At 45.4% G+C, this 27831-nt stretch overlaps 1 protein-coding gene across 2 annotated transcripts in view; it reads left to right on the top strand.

Moving 5' to 3' along the window:
• The first annotated feature begins 9469 nt into the window (after nucleotides 1-9469).
• OTULIN (OTU deubiquitinase with linear linkage specificity) overlaps nucleotides 9470-27831 on the top strand; it is a 150686-nt gene continuing 132324 nt past the window's right edge. For both annotated transcript variants that reach the window (XM_040353551.1, XM_040353549.1), the window contains exon 1: nucleotides 9470-9678. In XM_040353551.1, the coding sequence (XP_040209485.1) occupies nucleotides 9485-9678 (194 nt within the window). In that variant the 5' untranslated portion in view covers nucleotides 9470-9484. The remainder of the gene's footprint in view (nucleotides 9679-27831) is intronic.

The following is a 27831-nucleotide window of genomic DNA, read 5'->3' as shown; positions in this document are numbered from 1 at the left end:
CATTGTGTTTCAGCTCTCTGGAGTGTCCTGTAGTAGCCATGTACACATTGAAACACAATCTGACTTCACACTTTGAAATGTACAAGGTATGTGGGATTGCAAAAATTAAAATGTAGCACTGACCCCCGCTGGAGCTGCTAGTAAATAGGTTCCCCTGTTCCTGCACAGCTAGGCAACAAGCATTTCTCAATCGCATCCAGACACAAGATATAGGCTTGGTTTTCTTGTTTTATTAGGGGTAATAACTTGGATGGGTTAGAGGGGTTATGGCATGGGTGCTCAACCAGTGGCCCTCCAGAGGTTGCCGAACTACAATTCCCATCATGCCTCAGCCTTTGAGAGTCAAGCTTATAACTATCAACTTTGCAATGCCTCGTGGGGCTTGTAGTTCTGCACCAGCTGGAGGGCCACAGGTTGAGCACCCATGGGTTATGGGATGTCCAGCTTGACTGAAACAATGGATGGGGGGACAACTTCCTTCCCTATGTACAAATTTCTAACTGTTCACCCTCATGGCCTCCAACAGTCTTTATTCATCAAAAGCAGAAGTTCCTTGAGGACTAGGAGCTCTCAGCCCCTTACAACATACTGTGCTATCTTCTAAGCTGCATAATGGAGTATCTCCCCTCCTTTGTAAAACTGCTCCTAGCTCTACTGCCTGTAGGAACTACCAGCCTTCATGCCTGCTTGTCCACCACCTCACCTGGCTGCTCTGAAGATTTCCCAGGCCAAGGGATAGGAAGAGTTAGGCCCCTTTCACATTGAGGAGTTTTTCAGGCGGTACAGCGCTAAAAATAGCGCTGTTATACCGCCTGAAAAACTCCTGCCCAGCTACCTCAATGTGAAAGCCGGAGGGCTTTCACACTGAGGCGATGCGCTGGCAGGAGACAAAAAATCTCCTGTCAGCAGCATCTTTGGAGCGGTGAGAGGAGTGGCGTGTATACCACTCTTTCCCATTGAAAATAATGGGAAACCGCGGCAATACCGCCCGCAATGCGCCTCTATAGAGGCGCATTGTGGGCGGTATTAACCCTTTATCGGCCCCTAGCGGGGGTTAATACCGCACCGCTAGCGGCCGATTCCCGCGGCAATCTTGGCGGTATATCGCCGCTATTTTTAGCGGCGATATACCGCCACCACGGCTACAGGTCCAATGTGAAAGGGGCCTCAAGCACAGCACTGTCCTCCTGAAAGCTTGCTACATGTTTCAGTCTCTCCCCTTGTGAATCCCTGGGTGTGCTGATGTACTCTCTCTGTTATTTCTGCTCCCTGCTGCCTCTTTAGGCAATAATCCTTTCCAAATCATAACTCTGTCAGGATCTTCCCACTAGCCTGCCCAAGCCCAGCCTGGAGGTAGAGCCCCCCCACAGACCCAGGGGCCCCTCCTAGGCCACCAACAGACTCCTCAGCACTTCATCTTCTACCCGTCTCCCCTGCTGGCATGGCTCTCCCATATTTAAGGGCTGACCTAGCCAACCTGCCAGGACATTCTGAGGGGGGTTGGCCAAGTTCCCTCAAACATGCAGATCAGTACCTCCTGGCCTCCGCCCACTAACTTCTCCAAACTTCTATATCCAGGGGGGAAATATCAGAGACCTGCCTCTATGAGCTATCCAGCCTGACCTGCAGTAACCCTGACCCAAATTAACCATGAGTCATAGCTTACATTTGCCTGCACTAACACTAGTAGCACATTGGAGGGTGCTACATAAAAAAAAAAAAAAAAAAACGAATGTCAATTATTTCAAGGCAAACATTTCAATAGTCACTAATAGTATCTGCAAAGCGACTATAATCTTCCTTAACTTCTGAATTCCAGGTGTGGATTTTGTTGCATAGCTACAAATGGTCCAAATTGGACCAATGTATCCAATACCAGGGAGTTCCCCATGGAAACTGGAAATCATAGTAGTCTCTGCTACTACAGTGATCACCATTGTCTTCTGGGTCATGTACCAAGCAGCTGCCCTGCTGTATAGGGGGTTACTGGCTCGGCACTGGTGCCATTCACAGAATGCCTTGCACATTTCTCAATGAATGCAAGGCATTCACTCATTTTGACAGCACCACCCTGCCTCTCTTCTCCTTCTCCCCAGAGACCCAGAAGACAGCAGCGATCACTGAAGTAGCAGTGTCTACTTTATCATTTTCCAGCTGTCACAGAGATCCCATAGCTATCCCAAGCTGCACCAATGTAATTATACAATAAAATCTATACCTGCATATCTATACCTATACTATCGTTAGCTCCGCATGAAAGAAGTAACAAAGTAAAATGAAAAATAAAATAAAAAAGTGTTGAAAAAATCTAATTATATGAAAATAAATAAAAATAAGAAGAAAATGTAAATGCACCCCCTATGGACAATTTTGTGTACATTCGTTTTGTTTTGCTATTTCATGGGCCTGGCATGTTTGGTATCTATTCACTTGATGCAATCCCATCTTTTAGATTTTACCCCAAAATTGTGTCTGTTTGCACCAACATTTCCTTTAGTGTACTGTTCTTGAAAAGAACAGCTGATAACACTAATATCATGCAACATAAAAAAAATTGCACTTGACACTATTTTATTCTACAGGGTCTCCTACTTTCAGAAAATCTACAATTGATTGGGGGTTTTAAAAAAAAATGCAGACTTCGTATATGCAATTAAAACAAATAACAATTCCCCAAGTAGAAAAGTTGAAAGGTGAATGTATTTTTTTTTTTTTACTGACCAACGTGAATGAAATGGTAATGGAAGAAAGGCTATGCCACATGCATGATAAATAAAAAAAATAAAAAATAAAAATAAAACAGTTCCTCATAAAGATTTTATTGACTCTGCCTCATCTAAATGAGGGTGTTCATATCAATGTTCTCATTTTAATCCAGCTACAGTCCTATTTAAAAAAAATAAAAAGACAAATCATCATCCTTGGTCAAATAACATGTTGGAAATTAAATGTTGATTTTTCTTCCCTAAAAAAAAGGTTAACATAACACACTTAAATGTGACATGTTGCGTAATGTTTTAAATGCACAAATACTATTTACCCAATTGCAAAAACATAAAATGTGGCCTGCGTGGGTGCACTGACCACCTGCACCTAATAACACCCGTTCTGGCAGAAATCACAGCTGCAGAAAGGTTCTTATATTCTGCCAGCTTTTCTGTTCTAGTTTTAATAGACTTTCGCTACTTTTTCTTGATTAACGCTTCAAGTCCAAAAAAAATTGCTGGCTGTCCTGCATTTGAGATTCTACATTTTCAATAATAGTTTATTTTTGCTACTGAGGTGTACACTTTCATACAGGAAACGTGGCAATACAGTAAAACCTTGGTCCGAGACTAACTTGGTTTGAGAGCATTTTGCAAGACAAGCAAAATGTTTTAATACATTTTGCCTTGATATACAATCGATGTCTTGATATAAGAGTAGCGTCATGTCAGAACTGAGTATAAAAAAGAAGAGAGGAGCCTCTAAGAGAGGAGCCTCTAAGTGTAGCAATATGGTTACATTTAATGAAGGTACAACATTTAGCAACTTATTGCTACACTTCTCTTTTATACCCTGTAAAAAAAATGCTTTGATATACAAGTGCTTTGGATTACAAGCATGTTCCTGGAATGAATTATGCTCGCAAACCAAGGTTTTACTGTACATCAACTTGACAAAAAAAAAAATACATGTCATGGAAGAAATTATAGAGGCTGTTATGATTGCCATTTTTCTAAAAGCACTGGGTTATCTGGTTGTTATCCTGACCCTCCGGCAATAGCACTAAGGGGTTTATTTATTTAAAGGTTCACATAGCTATTTGCTCTGGAAAACTGCTGATCTACTTGTTCTGTGTGTACGTGCAAAATCAAATGTTCTCATTCTATTTCCTCAACAGGTTGAATGTTATTCACTCATAAAAAGTTTGAGGAAGATACTGCCTTAGGCATACCTCCCAACTATTGGACTTGAGAATGAGGGACATTTCAGGGAGACGCTGACTTGCAGCACGCTATACGTGCTGCAGCAAAGTGGGTGTGATCAAACATGGTAGTGGGAGGGGCTTAAGGGCTGTGGTTAAACAAAACCTGGGCTTCCTTGTACCTATAAAATATGATTTGATTGCTGTGCCACAAGCTGGAGTCTCCAGTGTGAACCAACCCTTAGGCTCCATTCACACCTCCGCGACAACGGCGTACGCGGCGTATTTTGCCGCGAGTGTGAACCTTTTTTTTTTTTTTTCAAATTCTTCCCATTGCTGTCAATGGGAGAACGCCAATGTCGTCTGAAAAAAAGGGTCCGGGACTTTTTTTCAGGCGACAGGCATACGGCGTCTATGAGATGTGAACCATCTCCATAGACAGCAATGGGAATTCCCCCCTCTAGCGGCACAAGCGTCCGGCGTCGGGCGTTTTGTCGCATAGATGTGAATGGAGCCTTAGGGAGAGAGATTGGAGAGAGGGAAGGATCACTGTTATATGGAAGGAAATATCACTATGGTATATGGAAGAAATGAGGGAGGTATCACTATGGTAAATGGAAAGCAGGACAAAAGCATAAGTATGGTATATGGAAGGCAGGAAGGATCACTATGGCACATGGAAAGCAGGAAGGATCACTATGGCACATGGAAGGTAGAAAAGATCACTTTGGTACATGGAAGGCAGGGAAGATCACTATGCCACATGGAAGTCAGGAAGGATCACTATGTCACATGGAAGTGTCCATAAAGTAGCATTCACCAAAACATTTTTTATTATTGAAAAACATTTGATCTGTTTAGGATATAGAAGAACAACATTCTATTTTGTCCCATTGACACTGTTGGAAATTCTGTATATAGCCCTACAGAACAGACTATGCACATTCCATATATGCCTTGCTGCTGCTTAAGTGCAGGTAGGAAACAGGAACTTTATTATCAGAGAAAAGACATAGAGTATAGTTATAGATGCAGCTACAAACTTATAAACAATGTCATCTACTGGTTGAAGAATATATCTGTAGTTGTTGCACATATGTACATGAACAATGTATTCCAACAGACAAAAAAACTGCTGGTACATTTTGTTTTGTAACTGCCTGCAATCATTATACTTTGGTACTTTGATGTAGAATAACAGATAGCTGCCATAACCCTGGAATATTCTTAAACGACGTACAATACCATTTCTGATAAAAGTGGTCTTCATGGCGGATTCACAGAGAAATCACATTTTATCAGGAGTGGGAGAGGCTCCCCCGCCACTTACCGGAGTCAAGTGAGGGAAAGATGGCCCCCGCTCTGCTCCATAACATTGGTCTTAAAGGGGAATTTTTTTTTATTATTGTATTTAAGTGTAAATGTGAGATCTGAGGTCTTTTTAACCCCAGATCTCACATTTTAAGAGGTCTACATTAGACATTTTTACGGAGTGACATAAAGTATTGCAATGACTGCCATTTTATTTTCTAGGGTGTCTGAAAAATAAAATAAAAATTGTGTATGTGTATATATATATATATATATATATATATATATATATATATATATATATATACATATATATATATATATATATATATACATATATATATATATATATATATATATATATATATATATATATATATATATATATATATATATATACACACACACACACACACACAGATATCAAAAAAATTAAAGGAACACTTTGAAAACATATCAGATCTCAATGGGCAAAAATCTCATGCTGGATATCTATACTGATATGGACTGTGTTAGGAATGAAAGGATGGCACATCATCTGATGGAAATGAAAATGATCCACCTACAGAGGGCTGAATTCAATGACACCCCCTGAAAATCAAAGTGAAAAAATTATGCAGCAAGCAAGTTCATTTTGCTGAAATTTCATTGCAACAACTCAAAATGGTCCTCAGTAGTTTTTATGACCCCAAGTGCTTGTATGCACGCCTGACAACATCAGGGCATGCTCCTAATGAGACGATGGATGGTGTCCTGGAGTATTTCCTCCCAGATCTGGACCAGAGCATCACTGAGCTCCTGAACAGACTGAGGTGCAACCTGGCGGCACCGGATGGACCGAAACATATTGTCCCAGAGGTGTTCTTTTGGATTTAGGTCAGGTGAGTGTGGGGGCCATTCAATGGTATCAATTTCTTCATCCTCCAGGAACTGGCTGCATGCTCTCGCCACATGAGGCTGGGCATTGTCATGCACCAGGAGGAACCCAGGACCCACTGCACCAGCGTAGGGTCTGACAATGGGTCCAAGGATTTCATCCCGATACCTAATGGCAGTCAGGGTACCATTGTGTAGCCTGTAGAGATCTGTGCATCCCTCCATGGATATGCCTCCCAGACCATCACTGACCCACCACCAAACCGGTCATGCTGAACGATGTTACAGGCAGCATAAAGTTCTCTGCTGCTTCTCCAGACCCTTTCATGTCTGTCACATATGCTCAGGGTGAACCGGCTCTCATCTGTGAAAAGCATGGGGCACCAGTGGCGGACCTGCCAATTCTGGTGTTCAATGGAAAATGTCAATCGAGCTCCACAGTGTCCGGCAGTGAGCACAGAGCACACTAGAGGATGTCGGACCCTCAGGCCACCCCCATGAAGTCTGTTTCTGATTGTTTGGTCAGAGACATTCACACCAGTGGCCTCCTGGAGGTCATTTTGTAGGGCTCTGGCAGTGCTCATCCTGTTCCTCCTTGCAAAAAGGAGCAGATACCGGTCCTGCTGATGGGTTAAGGACCTTCTACGGCTCTCCTAGAGTAACTGCCTGTCTCCTAGAATCTCCTCCATGTTCTTGAGACTGTGCTGACACTGCAAACACTGCAAACCTTCTGGCAATGACACGTATTGATGTGCCATCCTGGAGGAGTTGGACTGCCTGTGCAACCTTTATAGGGTCCAAGTATCGCCTTGTGCTACCAGTAGTGACACTGACCCTAGCCAAATGCAAAACTAGTGAAAAACAGTCAGAAAAGATGAGTAGGGAAAAAAATGTCAGACACCTCCACCTGAAAAAAAACATTCCTGTTTTGGAGGTCGTCTCATTGTTGCCCATCTAGTGCACCTGTTATTAATTTCAATTAACAGCAAAGCAACTGAAACTGATTAACAACCCCCTCTGTATACACCCCTCCCCCTCTGCTACTTAACTGACCAGATCAATATCCCAGGAGTTCTGATTCAAAGGTGTTCCTTTAATTTTTTTGAGCAGTGTATAATGTTTGGGGTTCCAAGTAATTTTCTAGCAAAAAAAATATTTTAACTTGTAAACACCAGGTTTGAAAAATAGGCTTGGTCCCTAAGTGGTTAAATGCACTCGTAAGTCAGTTACAAAGGCACATATATCAGGAAAGTTAGGGAAATGTCAAAAGTTCTCATCTGCATACCTATTCTGGTTCAAGAACTACAAATATTAAAGCCTAAGTTTTATATACCTGGTGAAGACTGGAATGCTGTAGAGGCCTCTCTTGCACCTCCTGCCCAACACTCCTAAAGGTGGAAACAGAGTGAGTGTAAGCGAGGAGTGGCACAAGTGCCAGAGTAGCTGGTTAGTGAGGTCCACTCTGTAAGTGAGTAGAGCTGGAAATCGCAGTCCTCAGAACAGGATGCAGGAGCAGCTTGGCACTAGAGCAGAAGACTGAAGCAGAACCAGGAGACAGGTCACAGCCAGCAACAATTGGGCAGCAAGGGACCAAATCGACAGGTAGAGCAGTCTAGAAGGCAGGTCAACAGCCGGGCAAAGCAGTACAGAATCAGCAGGCAAAGACAAGGCCAGTAAACAGGCCCGGGGTCAGGGCAATCAATTGAACAGAGCTGAGACGGGAGCAAAAGCAGAGTAGGTACAGCAGATCAGGTCACGGGAACAAGCTGAAGACCATTTAGCAACTTCTCATAGTGACAGACCAGTTTAAATAGCCCCCTGAATGCCAAGTGCGCACGCTAATTGTTATGTGCATGTGTGCATGCCCACGCATAAACGTGAGCACGGTGAATGGGAATAGTACATTTAACATAGCCTCTTTGCTCAAAATTAAAAAACAAAAAAAACAACCAGCATAGGAGATAGGACATTTATCTTACAATGTAAGTACTATGTACTGATAACTGCTGTTTTAATTGAAATCCAAAGTCCTTTGTGCCCCCCACCCATACCCTCACAGCCGTGGACTTCTGGTGCTGTGGGAGTTAATAGAGCCAAGGGACCTGTCATAGGCACTTGTCAAGAGTGCATGTCCTTTCCACCTCCTTCCTCCATCCATAGAAGCTGTACTATAGCTTCCATGAATGAAAAGTATTCTAAATGGAGAAGGCCGATTTTTTATTGTTCCACCCATCCTACATTTATAGATTGTTTTTCACTGATGAAATTTATAGTACAGGTTCTATGAATGTAGGAGACAGATGGAAAAGCGGGCATGGTTGGCACCCCTGATGAGTCCCTCAGCTCGCATTAAAGTGGTTCTAAAACCTGCTTTACACATTCACAGGAGCAGGGCTCAGCAGCAAGCCTTCTTGAGTGCCTCCATAACAAGCGGCTTTCTATTGGGGGCACTCGGCAGTCGGGAGGAACAAGGACATTTCTGGTGGGGGACCCAAAAAGAAGGGGATCGGGGCTGCTCTGAGCACAGAGCAGGTAAGTATAACATGTTTGTTTTTTATCTGACCTTTTAGGACCACTTTAACAACAAAGGATAACAGCTGCGGAGATACGTAGGGGACAGAGGACTTTGGATTTTAGCCAAAATGGCAGCCAGCAGTACAAGGAACACTTATCATTACATGTGAGTACTGTCCCTTCTGCTAATTGAAATAAAATGGACTAAACTGAGCAAGAGGCTCAGCAGGACAGCTATCGTATCCACTGGTTGCTAGTAAATATAAGAGGGCCCTGTTAGGATGAAGGAAAAAAACTGGGACAGCCGCACTCCAAAAAAAGCTGACGTTTCGCACTATGCCTTAGTGCTTTTGAAGCACTAAGGCATAGTGCGAAACGTCAGCTTTTCTTTTGTTGTGCTGTTTTTTGCTGTGGCATGTATTTTGTGATTTTTAATTAAAGGAGGAGTTTTTTTGGAGTGCGGCTGTCCCAGTTTTTTTTCCTTCATCCTAACCTGCATTTTGATTGCACTGCCTGCACCCTTGGCTCGGACCACAGGAATCAGATTACCTGGTTCTCTTTGAGCGGTTACCCACTCTCTCATAAGAGGGCCCTGTGTTTTGGGATTTCTGGAGCTTTCTGGAGGGAATTTGTAGATGCCTGCAGGAAGCTGAAAGCCTAGGTTGGGACACAGGTTTCTTTCAGTACAGGAAGAGTTAATCTTCATTGCAGATTAAACTGACAGACGATTTGTCAATATATATTTTGTATGTTATTTTACATAGTATGTTTTTTAGATCTGTGCCCCAAATGTTTCTACATTATGTCAGTAGATTATTTTCTATTTTTTTTTTTTCAACCAGCAATATCCATTCTTGTTGAGAAGCAAAAAGAAACATGGGCTGTTTGTGCTCAGTATGCGGTTGTAACCACATTTTCGGCTGGCACACTGGTACTGGAAAACAGCACAGAAGAAACCCTGTATGTTTATGCTGTGGCAAAACACAACCTGATACAGCTGAATGGATCACAAGTGACTCACTTCAGCTGAGAAAACTAGGATGCAATTTGGAAGACTCCCCTATATTAAGGTAGATTTGTATTTATTTTTTTGTATTTCCTTGTTACCTGCTCTTAATTTTGTGTTATACAAGAATTTCTAAGTTCTTAATGTTGTTGATAAAGATGTAAAATAAAGTGCTTAGAGATTTAATAGTAAATATAATGTTATGTAATATTTCATATCTACCTAACAGAATAAAAAAATATATAAGAAATGTTATTTAGTTATGAAAATAATAAATAAAGAATATAACACATTCCTTTAGGCTGAACTTAACACTTAGGCCCCGTACACACAAGAAGACATGTCCGATGAAAACGGTCCGCGGACCGTTTTCATCGGACATGTCTCCTGGGAGCTTTGGTCTGATGTGTGTACACACCATCAGACCAAAATCCCAGCGGACAGAGAATGCGGTGACGTAGAAGACACTGACGTTCTCAAACATGGAAGAGCAATGCTTCCACGCATGCGTCAAATCAATTCGACGCATGCGCGGGATTTCGGGACGCTGGTTACACGTCATAACCTGCGGACATGTCCGATTAGGTGTACTAACCATCGGACATGTCTGACGGACATGTTTCCAGCGGACAAGTTTCTTAGCTTATGGAAATGGAGTACTACGCGCCAAAATTAATAAACTAAAAAAGTAAGCTGCTACCCAGAAATAATCAAATGATTATGCAGTTATGTGTAGGTGAAGGGTGCACTGGGTAAATAATAATAATAGTATTAAACAGTGGTTTTACACTTGATATAAATACTAGACATCAAAAAGAAACAAAATATTGTGATAGACCAATGTATCCAGAGACACTGGATACTATTGGTAATAAGGTGATAATCAAAAAGTGAGTCCACAATAAAGGAGTCCAGTGATGACGTAATAGGCTGGAAAAATGGATTCCCATAGGTGATTCTTAATTAAGAGAAGTGTTGTGCTTGCAATCAAAATTGTTATGATCCAATTTTGATTGCAAGCACAACACTTCTCTTAATTAAGAATCACCTATGGGAATCCATTTTTCCAGCCTATTACGTCATCACTGGACAAGTTTCTTAGCTTGCTAAGAAACTTTTGTCCGCTGGAAACCTGTCCGCTAGGCCGTACACACGGCCGGACATGTCTGCGGAAACTGGTCCGCGGACCAGTTTCAGCGGACATGTTCGACCGTGCGTACGGGGCCTAAGGAGTCGATTTATAAAAATAAAATAAAAATCACTGTGCAAATGTCTCAACATTCATGCAAGCATAACATATAATTCCCATAATATTTGTGTAAAAGTTTCCTTGTTGCCTTCTGGGAGAATGTGACAACCCTTAACATTCAATTCCAATAGATCCACGATCAATCTCGTCGTCCAGGGATGCAGATCCATGTCAATGATGATGCCCTCTGGCTGCAAACCAATGCCCCACTCTGCAACTGGAGGTTCATTTGACTGAACACCCATTTGTTCTGCCAATCACAAGACTACATGCAGTGCAGAGGTCTCCCTCATATTATGTCCTCTGCTGGTCAAATGTTCTTAGCCTATTTACTCTCATGGTTGAATGTTCTTACAATATTTTACTCTTAAAGAGGAAGTAAACCCTCTAAAACATTTATTTAAAAAAAAAAACCTGCAAGAGAAAGGCATAGCATACTAGCTCATTATGAATTACTTACCTGAGATCGAAGCCCCCGAAGCAACACTCGTTCCTCTCCTCCACTGCCATGATACCAAAGTGACTTTTTATTGTTCCACCCATCCTACATTTATAGATTGCTTTTCACTGATGAAAGTTATAGAACAGCTTCTATGAATGTAGGAGGCGGATGGAAAGGGCGGGCATGGATTGGCCGGAGCCACAATGACGTCACTCCCGCACATGTGAGCGGGAGCCGTCAGTGACACGCAGGAGACCCGAACTGCAGAGGGAGAGACACAGAGCAAACCGGCCCACAGATAAACCAGCCCACCGGGAACCTCCCGGTTCTCCCGATGGCCAGTCCATGCCTACGGGAGGGTGGGAACCAGGAAGATGAGCCGACAAGGGACCTGCAAGAGGAGGAATATATACCCCCTAGACTCCTCCTACAAATCCAGGCTGGCCTCAGGCCAGCCTTCTAACTTGTAGTCAGAGTCTTCACTGGTGACATGCGTTAACCCTAAACTACAAGACCTGCGGTGTGCCTTGGTCTAGCTGGTCAGTTTGCCTAAAAGAGGGCAAAAGATACAAAGGTAGGTAAAGTATGAAAAGCTTTAATGAAACAGGTAACAATGAATCCAATAAAGTAGCGTATGCTCTGCTAACTTCCGTATGTGGTTCGGTAATGCTGTAGCAGGAGGACATACAGTGCTCCATGTACTTAAAGTGGAGTTCCACCCATAAATATAACATTACATCAGTAGTTTTAAAAAAATGTCATTAGTCCTTTACGAATTTTTTTTTTTTTTTTAGATGCCTTCAAAGTGTTGTTGCTAGGCAGAATAGTTAATCTTCCCACTTCCTGCACCTAGGTGCTTAAGCTTCCTAACCTACACCGCACAGACTCCTGGGAATGTAGTGGGTGTAACTTTCCAGGAGTCTGTGCACTCCCCAGTCTCAAAGAATCATGTGACTTGGACAGCACAGGTGCTGAAACCTGATCTGACAGTGCTTGTGCAGCACTGAGCATGTGCGAGATTTGCAAGGCTGAAATCCAGGAAGTCATACAGTCTAGCTTCATGATGCACACACTTAAGATGGCCCCAGTCAATTTCTATTTTATAAAGTGTCTAAATGATGTAACAACCTAACAAAACGGACCTTAGTTTACAGACTAACTTTACTAGAATACATTGAGCTTGTGTATTACAGGGATATTTATATTTAAAAAGTGAAATTGTGGCTTTAATAATGTAAGACGGGACCCCATGCTTAGAAGCTGCGGACGCTGCTCTGAAGTAATAGGATGCGTGGGAAAGGGGAGCAGAGGGCTATTTAAAAGAGTCGCTACAAACAGATTGCAAAGAGAGTCAAGCACTTCAACCGGGGACCAACTGCTGTTGGTTCAGTAGTATTTTACCACAAAGCCCTGACCTGTCTGTCTATTCTTGTTATTGGGAAGCTGTAATTTATAACATGGCTTTGAGAGGGTAAGCCACAAAAATGGACGGACTCTCAGGCATATGCAGGGACCTGAAGTGCTGAATACCCGACAAATACAACTTGATGGTATTAGCAGACAAAGCCAATTCACTGTGGCAATACGCAGTAAAAGTCATAACTACAAGGGTATAAAGACATGAACCTGAGAAAAGCCTTCCAACCCATAGTCTATGCTTTCAGAGTATTTCTGGATAACGACCTATAAGCCAGATCGATCGCCTGGGTCCAGAATATGTTTAATCCATGACTAACAGCGAGTAAGGGGGAACTGGCTTAGCCTGTCTGTTCTGCTCCCGGATGCTGTAAAAAAAAAATGGAGGCATATTGAGGCGAGATAAAGCATGAAACTTGTACGTCAAGCCCAGCCATGTCAACCTGCGCATTAAGGATATGATTAGAAGGAACCCTGATCTACCTTTATTAATAATTTTGTCCTTGGCCAAATTATCCGTAATGAAGATGATCGAGTTGCCTGACCAAACTGGACCCCACGTGACTGCTGCCGCCAGTATTGGATAGATTTCAAAGAACGCTGAAGTAAGAGCAAACTTCGGAAGACGGAAAACCTCTGAGGGCCAATGGCTGGCCAACCATTCGTGGCCAAAAATGGCCGCGAAACCGACTGAAGCGGCGGCGGCAGAAAACAATCTGGGAGAACAATATGTTGGACTGCTTTTTGACCCAAAAGTTAACTTAGCGGCAAAATAATACTGACCGCACCACTTGATGCCATGCCATTGCCAGAGAGCAGGACTAATAGGAAGCAGCTTGAAAGCATCAGTAATATCATCAGTAATATCAGCTTTGGACAGCCAAGCACCCCTGCCTAACTGTAAAATATGCTGGATCGCAAAATCCACTGATGAATACTTCAGCGAAAACTCCTTGGAGGGGATGAGAGAATTAAGGCTAGGAATATGAGATGAATGAGGCACAGACAAATCATAAATTAAGTGATATTTATTGGAAAATTTTCCACAGACCACCCCAATGGGGCTAAACCTCCACATGCAAAATGGTGATGAAAGAAAAGGCCCGATCATGAACCCCTTGGACACTTCTGCCTGTAGTAATTTATTGACAATTGCAGGGTGACTCTCCGCTGACATCAAATTATTACATTCGAAAGAGCGATAAGGCCAGTGTGAAAACCTGATGTAAAAATCCCTCCAACAAAAACTGTGTGAACGCTGGGGATGGGTGGTTTTCCAGGTAATCCCCTAGCAAGGAGATATTGACTTGGCATAGTCATGAAGCCTGCAAAACAGCTACATATCCATATTGCCCCAACATGTCTCCACCTGGAACTGAGCCCAAGTAGCCGCCACTTTTGCGGCAAAGGATGAATGATAGTCATACAATGTGAAACCACCAAACTTGTGTGCCAAATCCCCCACCTTGTGAAGGTATAGGTCAAACTCTTCCCTCCTACCCGGACTGACTGAACAGACGCTGGGCCTGATTTACTAAGCTATGTGCGCTGCGCTGGTTCATGCATTAATTAGTACTCCGGGTGGAGGCTTAATCAGGCGCATGAACCAGCGTAGCAGCCGGCGCATTGAAACTAATATGTAAAGCCGCGCCGAACTCCCTATAGAAGTCTATGGGAGAAATCAAAAGTGTTCATTTTAAAGGCTAATCTGCAAGTTTTGTCCTAAAAAGTGTTTGGGGACCTCAGTCCTGCCCCAGGGAACATGTATCAATGTTTTTTTTATTTTTTAAAACGGCCGTTTTTTCGGGAGCAGTGAAATTAATAATTCTTAAAGTGAAACAATAAAAGTGAAATATTCCTTTAAATTTCGTACCTAGGGGGGGTGTAATGTCAGCATGTGAAATAGCGCATTTTTCCCGCACTTAGAACTCCCCCTGCACAAAGTGACATTCTGAAGGAAAAAAGTCATTTAAAAATTCACACGCGGCTATAATGAATTGTCGGCTCTGACAATTCTAAAGGGATTCATTCATAAAACAAACAAAAAAATGTGTAGGGGTTCCCCCAAATTAAATTACCAGGCCCTTCAGGTCTGGAATGGATATTAAGGGGAACCCCGCCGTAAAAACCAAAAAAAAAAAAGACGTGCGGTTCCCGGCAAATATCCATTCCAGACCCTTCAGGTCTGGTGTGGATTTTAAGGGGAACTCCACCCCAAATTGAAAAAAAAAATGGCGTGGAGTCCCCCTAAAAATCCACACCAGACCCTTATCCGAGCACGTTGACCTGGCCGGCCGCAGAAAAGAGGGGGGGACAGAGTGCGGCCCCCCCCCTCTCCTGAACCGCACCAGGCCACATGCCCTCAACATGGGGAGGATGTCCCCATGTTGATGGGGACAAGGGTCTCATCCCCACAACCCTTGCCCGGTGGTTGTGGGGGTATGCGGGCGGGAGGTTTATCAGAATCTGGAAGACCCCTTTAACAAAGGGGACCCCCAGATCCTGACCCCCCCCCCTGTGTGAAATGGTAATGGGGTACATTGTACCTCTACCATTTCACCCCAAAAAAAATGTCAAAGTGATAAAAATGACAGTAGCCGGTTTTTGACAAATCTTTTAATAAAATCTTCTTTTCTTCTTTCCTTCGGGGTTCTTCCGCTGCTTCTTTCTTCTAGTCCACATCTTGCCCGACGTCTTCTTCTATCTTCTCCGTCCGTCCTTCCGCCTTCTGGTCCCGCATCTTGCCCGTTGTCTTCTCCGTCCGCCTCCTCGTCCGCATCTTGGGTCTTCTGCGGTGTTCTTCTCGGTCCGCCGCCTTCTCGTCCCCTGCGTTTGAATTGTAATTGGCCGCCGTTTTCCCGCTCCTGGGACCCGCCCCCCTCTGACGCCACAAGTAAACTCCTTAGAAGGTCATGTGCGTCAGAGGGGGGCGGGGTCACATGAGTGTGACACGGCGGGAACTTCTTCTCCGGGCGGCGCGATTGAAATTGAATTCCCCCGCTGTGTGACGCTCTGCGACCCCGCCCCCCTCTGACGCACATGACCTTCTAAGGAGTTTACTTGTGGCGTCAGAGGGGGGCGGGTCCCAGGAGCGGGAAAACGGCGGCCAATTACAATTCAAACGCAGGGGACGAGAAGGCGGCGGACCGAGAAGAACACCGCAGAAGACCCAAGATGCGGACGAGGAGGCGGACGGAGAAGACAACGGGCAAGATGCGGGACCAGAAGGCGGAAGGACGGACGGAGAAGATAGAAGAAGACGTCGGGCAAGATGTGGACTAGAAGAAAGAAGCAGCGGAAGAACCCCGAAGGAAAGAAGAAAAGAAGATTTTATTAAAAGATTTGTCAAAAACCGGCTACTGTCATTTTTATCACTTTGACATTTTTTTTGGGGTGAAATGGTAGAGGTACAATGTACCCCATTACCATTTCACACAGGGGGGGGGTCAGGATCTGGGGGTCCCCTTTGTTAAAGGGGTCTTCCAGATTCTGATAAACCTCCCGCCCGCATACCCCCACAACCACCGGGCAAGGGTTGTGGGGATGAGACCCTTGTCCCCATCAACATGGGGACATCCTCCCCATGTTGAGGGCATGTGGCCTGGTGCGGTTCAGGAGAGGGGGGGGGGCCGCACTCTGTCCCCCCCTCTTTTCTGCGGCCGGCCAGGTCAACGTGCTCGGATAAGGGTCTGGTGTGGATTTTTAGGGGGACTCCACGCCATTTTTTTTTTCAATTTGGGGTGGAGTTCCCCTTAAAATCCACACCAGACCTGAAGGGTCTGGAATGGATATTTGCCGGGAACCGCACGTCTTTTTTTTTGGGGGTTTTTACGGCGGGGTTCCCCTTAATATCCATTCCAGACCTGAAGGGCCTGGTAATTTAATTTGGAGGGACCCCCTTTTTTTTTTTTTTTTTTTTAATGAGCAATGACTCTATTCTTTATAGCCATGAGTACTTTAACCACTTGCCCACCGGGTTAATTCTGGCACTTCTCTCCTTCATGTGAAAATCACAATTTTTTGGCTAGAAAATTAATCAGAACCCCCAAACATTATATATTTTTTTTTAGCAGACATCCTAGGGAATAAAATGGCAGTCATTGCAATACTTTTTGTCACACCGTATTTGCGCAGCGGTCTTACAAGCGCACTTTTTTTGGATAAAAATCACTTTTTTGAATTAAAAAATAAGACAACAATACATTTTGCCCAATTTTTTTCTATATTGTGAAAGATAATGTTACGCCGAGTAAAATGATACCCAACATGTCACGCTTAAAAATTGCGCCCGCTCGTGGCATGGCGTCAAACTTTTACCCTTTAAAAAACTCGATAGGCGACGTTTAAAAAATTCTACAGGTTGCATTTTTTGAGTTGCAGAGTAGGTCTAGGGCTAGAATTATTGCTCTCACTCTAACGATTGCGGCGATACCTCACTTGTGTGGTTTGAATACTGTTTTCATATGCGGGCGCTACTCGCGTATGCGTTTGCTTCTGTGCGCGAGCTCGTCGCGACGGGGCGCTTTAAACATTTTTTTGGGGGTTTTCTTATTTATTTTTATTTATTTTTATAATTTTTTACACTGAAATAAAAAAATAAAAAAAAAATTATCAGTTTTCTTCCTATTACAAGGAATGTAAACATCCCTTGTAATAGGACTAGTGTGTGACAGGTCCTCTTTATGGAGAGAGGCGGGGTCAATAAGGCTGGAAAGCATGGTATTGAAAAAAAAAAAAAAAGTTCTCATGCTTTCAGCTGCAATCATGTTCGTTCACCACAGTGGTGTAGTGTATAGCACTTTGACCTAGCAGCAAAAGAGTCGTTGGTTCGAATCCCGCCCGTGACAGCATCTGCATGGAGTTTGCATGTTCTCCCTGTGCCTGCGTGGGTTTCCTCCCACAATATAAAAACACGCTGTAAATCGGTTCCGGTCTAAATAAGCCCTAATATGCAGTAGTATATTAAGGTTTGGTTCTGCCCTAGGCCTGACTACATATCTGCACCTCCTAATAGAAAAATGACCCACCCCTTCCTGTAAAGGTCACACCCTGTTTTTGTATAACCCCGCCCAGTAATTTTCAGGGGACCCACACACTAGTTCTGGGGGGGCACTGGATTCCCTTAACCACTTCCATACCAGGCACTTACGCACCTTCCCGCCCAAGCCAATTTTCAGCTTTCAACACTGTCGCACTTTGAATGGCAATTGCGCGGTCATACAACACTGTACCCAAACAAAATTGGCGTCCTTTTTTCCCCACAAATAGAGCTTTCTTTTGTTGTTATTTGATCACCTCTGCGTTTTTTTTTTGCGCAACAACTAAAAAAAGACTGCAAATTTTGAAACAAAAAAACCTTTTTCTTTTTTTAGGTTAATTTTTTTGTAAATAAGTTTTTCTCTTTCAATTACGGGCACTGATATGGCGGCACTGATGGGCCCCGATGAGATGGCACTGATGGACATCGATGAGGTAGTACTGACGGCACAGATGAGGTGGCATTGATTGGCGGCGCTGCTATGCGGCACTGATGGGCACTCATAGGCGGCACTGATGGGCACTCATGGGCGGCACAGATGGGCGGCACTTATGGGTGGCACTGATGGATACTTATGGGCGGCACTTATGGGTGCCACTGATGGATACTTATGGGTGGCACAGGTGGGCACTGTGCATGGATGGGCACTGTGGGGTGGCACTGATTTTCCCAGTCAGTGCCCATTTGTGGGCACTGATTGGCATCTTTTTTCTTATTTTTTAATGCTTTTTGTTTTTTTGTTCTATATTTTTTTTGTTTTTGCACACCCTGGTGGTCCAGGGTGGGCATCCCTGGTGGTCCAGTGTGGTGATCCGAGGGGGGGCTGCGCTGATAAACAATCAGCGCGAACGCCCCCTGTCAGGAGAGCCGCCGATCGGCTCTCCTATACTCGCGTCTGTAAGACACGAGTGAGGAAGAGCCATCGATGGCTCTTCCTGTTTACATCGTGATCAGCCGTGATTGGACACGGCTGATCACGTGGTAAAGAGTCTCCGTCTCCGTGAGAGACTCTTTACCGAGATCGGAGATGCAGGGTGTCAGACTGACACCCCGCATCACCGATCGCCGCGCTGCGTGCCCCCACAGGCGCGTGCGGCATGAAATCCTGCAGGACGTCCTGTCAGGATTGTGTAACCACTTCCCGGACGTAAATCGGCCATAGGCTGGGCGGGAAGTGGTTAATTTGCATAGTTTTTCTCTCACTTCCTGTTTGGCTATGGGGCAGGAAGTGAAGGCAAATCTCCCCAATTGGACACAGATAATACAAAATAAACTGACAGGGCCTATAACCCTCCCTCACTCTATCCAAAATGAAAGAAAATAAAACTTGTTGATTATAGTTCTTGTCAGGGGCGGACTGACCATTGAGTCACTCGGGCACTGCCCGAGGGCCCCATGCCACTAGGGGGCCCCATCCGGGTTGCCAGGCTCAGTAAAACCAGGGACAGTATGTAAAAATCTGTGTTTTTTTTAGATCTGTCCCTGATATGTCCGAAAATGACATGCTTTTAATGTGAATATCCCAAGATTTTAGCTGCCCGCCTCTGCACTACCTCCTGGCGTGGTGGTCATCTGTAAGCCAGAGGGGCCCCATAATCTTCTATTGCCCAGGGGCCCCATGAGTTGTCAGTCCGCCCCTGGTTCTAGTTTAAGCACAAATTTCATAGAGTTTTATTGAGAGCCCTAAGAAAATATAACCATGCCAATAGGCCAGGATAGAGCGTTGCTAATATGTAGGAATGTGTGTGTTAGAGCACCCCACCCAATGTTAACTAAAAAATTATTAATTTGCAAATAAGTATTATCTGCTCATTTTTTTGGGGATGTCTGCACCCCTGATAGTGACAACATTTGTGAGGTGTCTTCACCCTTTCTAATTCATTCACTTCCTGTCACATAGCCAAACAGGAAGTGAGGGTAAAACCTTACTAATATCTTTTCTTGGGGACACAGAGATCAATCTAAATAGTTTCCCATTATGTAAATTGCACTCTAGCATTTTGCTGTGTACACCCCAAATTATTAGGGATCTTGGACTTTGGGGTCCATTTACTAAAGGCAAATCCACTCCTACAAGTGCAAAGCAAGGAAGAAAACAAAACAACTTTGCTTCTACAGGATTGGATGTTAAAACCATCAGTGCTTCCTCTCTGATTTTCAGCAACTATGCCTGTACTGCAGAGTGGCTTTGCCTTTACTAAACCCCAAACTAAATAATCATTTGGGGCAGGGATCCTCAAACTACGGCCCTCCAGCTGTTGTAGAACTACACATCCCATGAGGCCTTGTAATGCACTGACATTCACAGACATGACTAGGCATGATGGGAATTGTAGTTCCTGAACAACTGGAGGGCCGTAGTTTGAAGACCCATGATTTGGGGTGTACACAGCAGTGCTGGAGTGCAATTTGCTTAATGGGGACACTAGTTAGATTGACCTGTGTCCCCAAGAAATGACACTGGTAGGGTTTTAACCTCACTTCCTGTTCAGCTGTGTGACAGGAAGTGAAGCCAATTTTAAGAAAAGGGACACAAAGCTCAACACAAAAATAAAAAAACACAAAGCAGGGGTTCTAACACTCACTTGGCTTCCCTCAAACACCCACAATTTGAATAGGATTGCCTTGCGCTAGATTTAAGCACAGTGCTGTAAATCAGCACGTCAAGCCTGTCCACCAATAGCAAACCCCCCCCCCCCCCCCCCCACAGGCCATGTTTGCAGGTTTTCCTTCATCTTGCACATGTGCTTTAAAATAGTCTGGACAGCAATTCTTGATAAGAGAAATCCCCAAAACATGTCCTGTCGGGGGTACTTGAGGGCTGAGGACCACTGCAGAATAAATAAAATACTTACCAGTTTTTGTCTTTAAAGTCAGGGAGAATAAACATGGCAAACATTTCATGATTACACACCAGGAAAGAAGCTTAGACAAAAATCACACATAATTTGTTAGGCCCAAACCTAGTTCAGCTGCAGCTGTCAACATATGTAGCATGAAAAAGTAACAAAAGACAAACTTAACAATTTTAAAGTAATTTTTATTGGTCAACAAAACAAGGAAAGCAAAAAAAGACAAACAAACAAAAATACATTTCAAAATTCTAATTAACCATAGCTTTACACATTTTTCATAAAATAAGGCCACATAGACAAATACATCAAAGTGAACATCATTTAAAAATAAACCAAAACCATTGGCAAAATAAAACAAAACCCATGCAACAAACCACATTTGTGTTTAGCAACAGCATTTCTGCCAGCCTGCCCCTTCTGAGGGCAGCTGAGGAATGATCGATCCAAGCTTTTTATAACAGTGCTAGTAATGAAGCAATTGAAATCACATGACCAAATTGCAGTCTCTAGTTTGGGTGAGCTTGTAATTGGGCACACCTGCAATTAACCCAAACCACGCTCTATGAGCATCCAATGAGTGTTTTTCACCTTTTAAAAAGAAAGGATATTTTTTTTCTAAGTGTTTGAGCATGCTCAGTTCATCACACATGTAGGAACCAAGCTGCAATGGAATGAGAGCTTTTTTTTTTGTTTCCCCTGATCTGATGCTTTCCAGCCTGAAGGGGAGGTGTTAAAGACAGAAGTAAACACGCACATTTAATAATCTATTTGTGTGAAAAAAAAGGTTGCCAATTTTGTTTGGGAGCCACGTCGCACGACTGCGCAATTGTCAGTTAAAGCGACGCCGCGCCGAATCACAAAAACTTGCCCGGTCATTGACCAGAAATATGGTCCGGGCTCAAGTGGTTAAAAATTAACAAAACACAAAAGTGAGCCCAATTTTTGGGGATAATGTGAAAGATGATGTTACACTGAGTAAATAGATACCTTACATGTCACGCTTTACTATTGGAAACACTCCTGCAATGGGGCCAAAATGAATTCCGTGAATATCCCCATAGGCAACCTTTTTCTTTTTTTTTCCAGGTTACCAGTTTATAGTTACAAAGAAAGTCTAGTGGTAAAAGTATTGCTCTCGCTCTAACGCACGCGTCAATACCTCACATGTGTGGTTTGAACGATGTTTACATATGTGGGCGGGACTTGCGTAAGTCCCGCCCACATATGTAAAAATTATTTTTACTTTTTGCTATAATAAATATCCCCAAAAATATATATTCAAAAAACTAAAAAACCCCTCAGTTTAGGCCGATACGTATTCTACATCTTTTTGGTTCCAAAAAATCGCAAATAGCGTTTAGTGTTTGGTTTTTGCAAAAGGTATAGCGTCTACAAATTATTTTTTTTTGTTGTTTTAACTAGTTATTGGGGCGATCAGCGATTTTTATCGGTACTGCGACATTATGGCGGACACATCGAACACTTTTTTGGAACCATTGGCATTTTTCTAGCGATCAGTGCTGTAAAAAATGCATTGCTTACTCAAAAAATGCCACTGGCAGGGAAGGGGTTAACACTAGGTGCGAGGGAGGGGTTAAATATGTTCCCTGGGTGTGTTCTAACTGTAGGGGGGGGGGATGGGACTGACATGTGTAAATGACAGATCGCTGTTCATGAAGGGGAACTCCAGACCCCCCCAAAAAAAATAAGGTGGGTTCCCTCCAGGTGCATACCAGGCTCTTAGGCTTGGTCTGGAACATAAGGGGTTAAACCGGGGCCAAAAAAATAGCGTGGGCCCCCCCCCCCCCCCAAGATCCAAACCAAGCCCTTATCCCAGGCACGCAGTCTGGTCAGACAGGAATGGGGGTGGGGACGAGCGAGCGCCCCCCTCCCTCCTGAGCCATAGCAGACCACATGCCCTCAACATGGGGGAGTGTGTGCTGTGGGGGAGGGGGGCACTGCCCCCCCACCCCAAAGCACTCTTGCCCCCATGTCGATAGGGACAAGAGCCTCTTCCCGACAACCCTGGCCGTTGGTTGTCGGGGTATGCGGGCGGAGAGCTTATCAGAATCTGAGAGACCCCTTTAATAAAGGGGTCCCCAGATTCCGGCCCCCCACCCTATGTGAATGAGTATGGGGTACATCGTACCTCTACCCATTCACATGGGGGAAATGTAAAGTAAAAAAAAAACCACACAGAATAAAATATTTTATTAATCTGCTCCGGAGCCCCCCCTTTCTTCTTTAGCTCTCTTAGAAGGGGGGGTTTCTTCTCTCCCGATCTTCCGCCGGGACCCTGGGCTTCGGTGATTTCTGCCGGGGGAGGGCGCCATCCCTCGGTCCTCTCCGGAGCCTTCCGCCGGATGCCCCCACCCCATTTAAGCTCTTTTTCATTAGGGAGGGGCATCCGGACTTCGGGGTCTTCTGCCGGGGGATGGCGCCTATCCCCCGGTCTTTCCGGTGCCTTCCGCCAGGGTTCCGGTCTTCCTGGTCTTCTGCCGGGGGTGCGCCAACTCCCCGGTCTTTTCTCTTCTGTCTTCTCTGCTCCCTCTTCTGCCTGGCTCCCCCGCGGAGCCAGGGCTTTCTTCCGTCTTCTTTCTTCTCTCTTCCTTCTTCTGCCTGTCTCCTCCGGGAGCACAGGGCTTGTCTCCGCTGTCTTCTTGCTTCTCTTCCATTCGATGTTGACACGACGAGGTTCCGCGCTGACATGCCGTGTCAGCGGCGGGCATGGACTTATATAGGGTAATGCCACCATGTGACCTCAACCCATGTGACATCACATTCCCTGGGCATGATGGGAATGTGATGTCACATGGGTTGAGGTCACATGGTGGCATTGCCCTATATAAGTCCATGCCCACTGCTCAGACGGCATTCCAGCGCCGGACCTCGTCGTGTCAACATCGAATGGAAGAGAAGGAAGAAGACAGCGGAGACAAGCCCTGTGCTCCCGGAGGAGACAGGCAGAAGAAGGAAGGGAGAATAAAGAAGACGGAAGAAAGCCCTGGCTCCGCGGGGGAGCCAGGCAGAAGAGGGAGCAGAGAAGACAGAAGAGAAAAGACCGGGGAGTTGGCGCACCCCCGGCAGAAGACCAGGAAGACCGGAACCCTGGCGGAAGGCACCGGAAAGACCGGGGGATAGGCGCCATCCCCCGGCAGAAGACCCCGAAGTCCGGATGCCCCTCCCTAATGAAAAAGAGCTTAAATGGGGTGGGGGCATCCGGCGGAAGGCTCCGGAGAGGACCGAGGGATGGCGCCCTCCCCCGGCAGAAATCACCGAAGCCCAGGGTCCCGGCGGAAGATCGGGAGAGAAGAAACCCCCCCTTCTAAGAGAGCTAAAGAAGAAAGGGGGGGCTCCGGAGCAGATTAATAAAATATTTTATTCTGTGTGGTTTTTTTTTTACTTTACATTTCCCCCATGTGAATGGGTAGAGGTACGATGTACCCCATACTCATTCACATAGGGTGGGGGGCCGGCATCTGGGGGCCCCCTTATTAAAGGGAGCTCGCAGATTCCGATTAGCCCCGCCCGCATACCCCGACAACCAATGGCAAGGGTTGTCGGGAAGAGGCTCTTGTCCCTATCGACATGGGGGCAAGAGTGCTGTGGGGTGGGGGGGCAGTGCCCCCTCCCCCACAGCACACACTCCCCCATGTTGAGGGCATGCGGTCTGGTACGGCTCAGGAGGGGGGGGCCGCTCGCTCGTCCCCTCCCCCATTCCTGTCCGGGCCAGACTGCATGCTTGGGATGAGGGCTTGGTTTGGATCTGGGGGGGACCCCCGCGCCGAATCGGCGCGGGTTTAACCCCTCACGTTCCGGACCAAGCCTAAGAGCCTAATGTAGCCCTGAAGGGGGACCCGCGCCGATTTCAAGTTTGAAATTTGGCGCCGAGTTCCCCTTCAGGGCTGAAAACAGCTCGGAGATTCCCGTGCGCCGCGTCACGCAGCGCAATCACGGGTACGCCGCTTGGTATTTACCAAGATTTTCACGGCGTACTGACAAGGCGCACGGGAATCCCTGACTTTTCTCTCTGCGCATGCCCAGTATGCAAATGAACCTCCCGAGGTTCAGGCGCACTGTGCAAGCGTACGGGGATCTGTTTTCAAAAAACACTTTCCCTTTCAATTCGGCCCGCCAAAAACTTCAAAACACATGTCACTTCACTTCCCCTGCATCCCCCCACCTCCCCCCTTAATAAACTCCCGCCCAAACCCCCGCAATTTATAGTTTAATGTGCCGTGCGCCAGGTCTGTACTGGTGCACAATGCACCCTCTCCTGGGCGCACGGAGCACATTAGTAACTAGGGAAATACACTGCACTAGCAGCGTATTTCTTTAGTAAATGGCCAAACGGCTGCTACTCCTGCTTTTACTCCATGAGTCATGGAGTAAAGGCTTGGTAAATCAGGCCCAATGTCTCTGAAAATGCCGAACGCCAGTACAAATTCCAGCATGCTGAGTTTGCGACTAAGCCTGGGATCTTTGGTTTTGAGCACCACCGACACCTCCCCACAATCAAATAATTTGTTCTCAGTAACATCTTGGGCCGCTATAAGCAGCAAGGCCGAGTTGACATCCTTCCCTTCAAAAATATCCTTCTTGATATTGGCAGGGATGAAATGAGCAGGGATGAAATGAGCAGGGGACACAGAAGGCAATACCGCCAACGGTGAAGGTGCTGCCGAAGGTAAAGATATGACATTACCTGCAGCCGGGCTTGGAAGAGCAGGAGCTGGGGGTGCAGCTGACACCCCAGCACTAGCTGACACCACAGCACTAACTGAGCAGGCTTCAATCACCTCCATCCTATCCTGTAACTGCAGCATGGAGATAGAGAGTGTACCATATTTATCGGGGTATTGCACGCTCCGGCGTACAGCGCGCACCCCTAAAGTGGACCTGCATTCCTGTAAAAAAAAAAGATTTTAGTACTTACAGATTTGGTGTCTTGCGCGGCGTCCATCGGCGGCCTCGTCGGGTCCGGCATCTGTCTGCGGCTGGTGTCCTCCTCGTCGGGTTCGGCAGTCCTTCTGCGGTGTCCTCCCCGCTTCCCGCGCTGAGTTTGAACTACTGCGCCGGCATATACCGAGCGCAGTACACTCGTGTATAGTCGGGCAGGCTCGGCTTCTCTCGCGGTCACGTCCTGTACGTCCAGGACGTGACTGCGAGAGGAGCCGAGCCTGCCCGACTATACACGAGTGTACTGCGCTCGGTATATGCCGGCGCAGTAGTTCAAACTCGGCGCAGGAAGCGGTTATCGGCGTATATCGCGCACCAACGATTTTGCCCTGAATTTCAGGGCAAAAAAGTGCGCTGTATACGCCGATAAATACGGTATTTAACACCACATGTATCTGCGTCAAAGAGTTGTGCACTGAAGCGTGTTCCACGCTGGTAGATGGTAGCGGTTGAGAAGGAGATGGAAACAATAACCTAAAGAGTTCCGCTTTTCTAGCTGCAGCTGGGAAAGAAATACCCTTGCGACGAAGCTCTGCAACAAGCCTAGGTACAGTCCAACTCCTTAACCACTTCAGCCTGGGAGGATTTGGCTGCAAAATGACCGGGCCACTTTTTGCGATTAGGCACTGCGTCGCTTTAACTGACAATTGCGCAGTCATGCGACGAGGCTCCCAAACAAAACTGACGTCCTTTTTTTCCCACAAATAGAGATTTCTTTTGGTGGTATTTGATCACCTCTGCGGTTTTTATTTTTTGCACTATAAACAAAAATAGAGCAACAATTTTGAAAAAAATTCTATATTTTTTATTTGTTGCTATAATAAATATGCCCAAAATATATATAAAAAAAGAAAATTTCATCAGTTTAGGCTGATATGTATTCTTTTACATATTTTTGGTAAAAAAAAAAAAAAAGAAAAAAATCGCAATAAGCTCTTATTTATTAGTTTGCGCAAAAGTTATAGCGTCTATAAAATAGAAGGTAGTTTTATGGCATTTTTAGTAATATATATATTTTTTTACTAGTAACAGCGGTGATCAGTGATTTTTATCGTGACTGCAACATTATGGTAGACACTTCCGACACTATTTTGGGACCATTCACATTTATACAGCGATCAGTGCTATAAATGCACTGGTTACTGTATAAATGTGACTGGCAGTGAAGGGGTTAACCACTAGGGGATAGGAAGTAGGGTGCCCACGTGTCCCGGATTGCCCGGGACTGTCCCGCAATTGACATGTCTGTCCTGGGTACTGGGCACCTTCTTTCCGGGACAATACAGTGTCCCGGAATTAAATAGAGGACACAGCCACCCCCTACTAACTAGTAACTACATTTCTGGAACTGGTTGCTAGGGCCGGCGCTGCCTGGCATCTTGCAACCAGTGACAATTTACTCTTAGACAGTAAGGCCAGGAGCGCCTAGTGCAGCACTGCTGTCCCCACCCACCTCAGCACCTCCTCCTTCTCCGGCACCCAGCGGAAAGCAGCAGGGACTGGTGTGATCTTCACTCTCCAGATAGTGACTCCACTTCTTTCCTTCAATGCACATGGCTCATGCAGAGGGAGTGACAGCAGCACTGCATCTGGTAGCAGGCTATGGGTGGCAAGCAGCACTGTATCTGGTGGCAAGTGGCACATTCACCTGACAAATAACCCGCCACCAAATTCCCCATCAACCCCCAAGACTACATTTCCCCCCACCACCCTCATCTTTTTTGGGGGAAGGTGAGAGAGGGGGTGTGTCCCTGAATGGCAGTTTGGAAATGTGGTCACCCTACTAGGAAGGGGTTAAGTGTGTCCTAGGGATGTGTTCTAACTGTGTGGGGGTGGGGCTTACTGTGACACGACACTGATCGCTGCTCCCGATGAGAGGGAGCAGACGATCAGTGTCCTGTCACTAGGCAGAACGGGGAAATGCCTTGTTTACACTGGCCTCTCCTAGTTCTGCTGCTCCGTGCCCCAATCGTGGGACACCAGCAGACATCAAGTCTGCGAGTCCCATGGGCACAGTCACGGAGCTCACGACGCACGGCGCAAAATTCAAAGTAATGTAAATATACGTTACTTTGCGCAGCCGTGCCATTCTGCCGACGTATATATGTGCAGGAGGCGGTCGGGAACCAGTTAATGATGGTGAGCTGCCATGCTCCGAACCCCTACGAGGGGTAGGTGGGATGAACGCGAATTTGTCGCTCTCCGACATGTGTGACATAACGATCTAAGGAAAAACGAACTCAGACAATAAGAACGAA

This window comes from Rana temporaria, chromosome 5, assembly GCF_905171775.1.
Source record: "Rana temporaria chromosome 5, aRanTem1.1, whole genome shotgun sequence".
NCBI classification, from domain to species: domain Eukaryota; kingdom Metazoa; phylum Chordata; class Amphibia; order Anura; family Ranidae; genus Rana; species Rana temporaria.
Note: the sequence above shows the minus strand (reverse complement) of the source record. Positions and strands in the feature narration are given on the sequence as shown.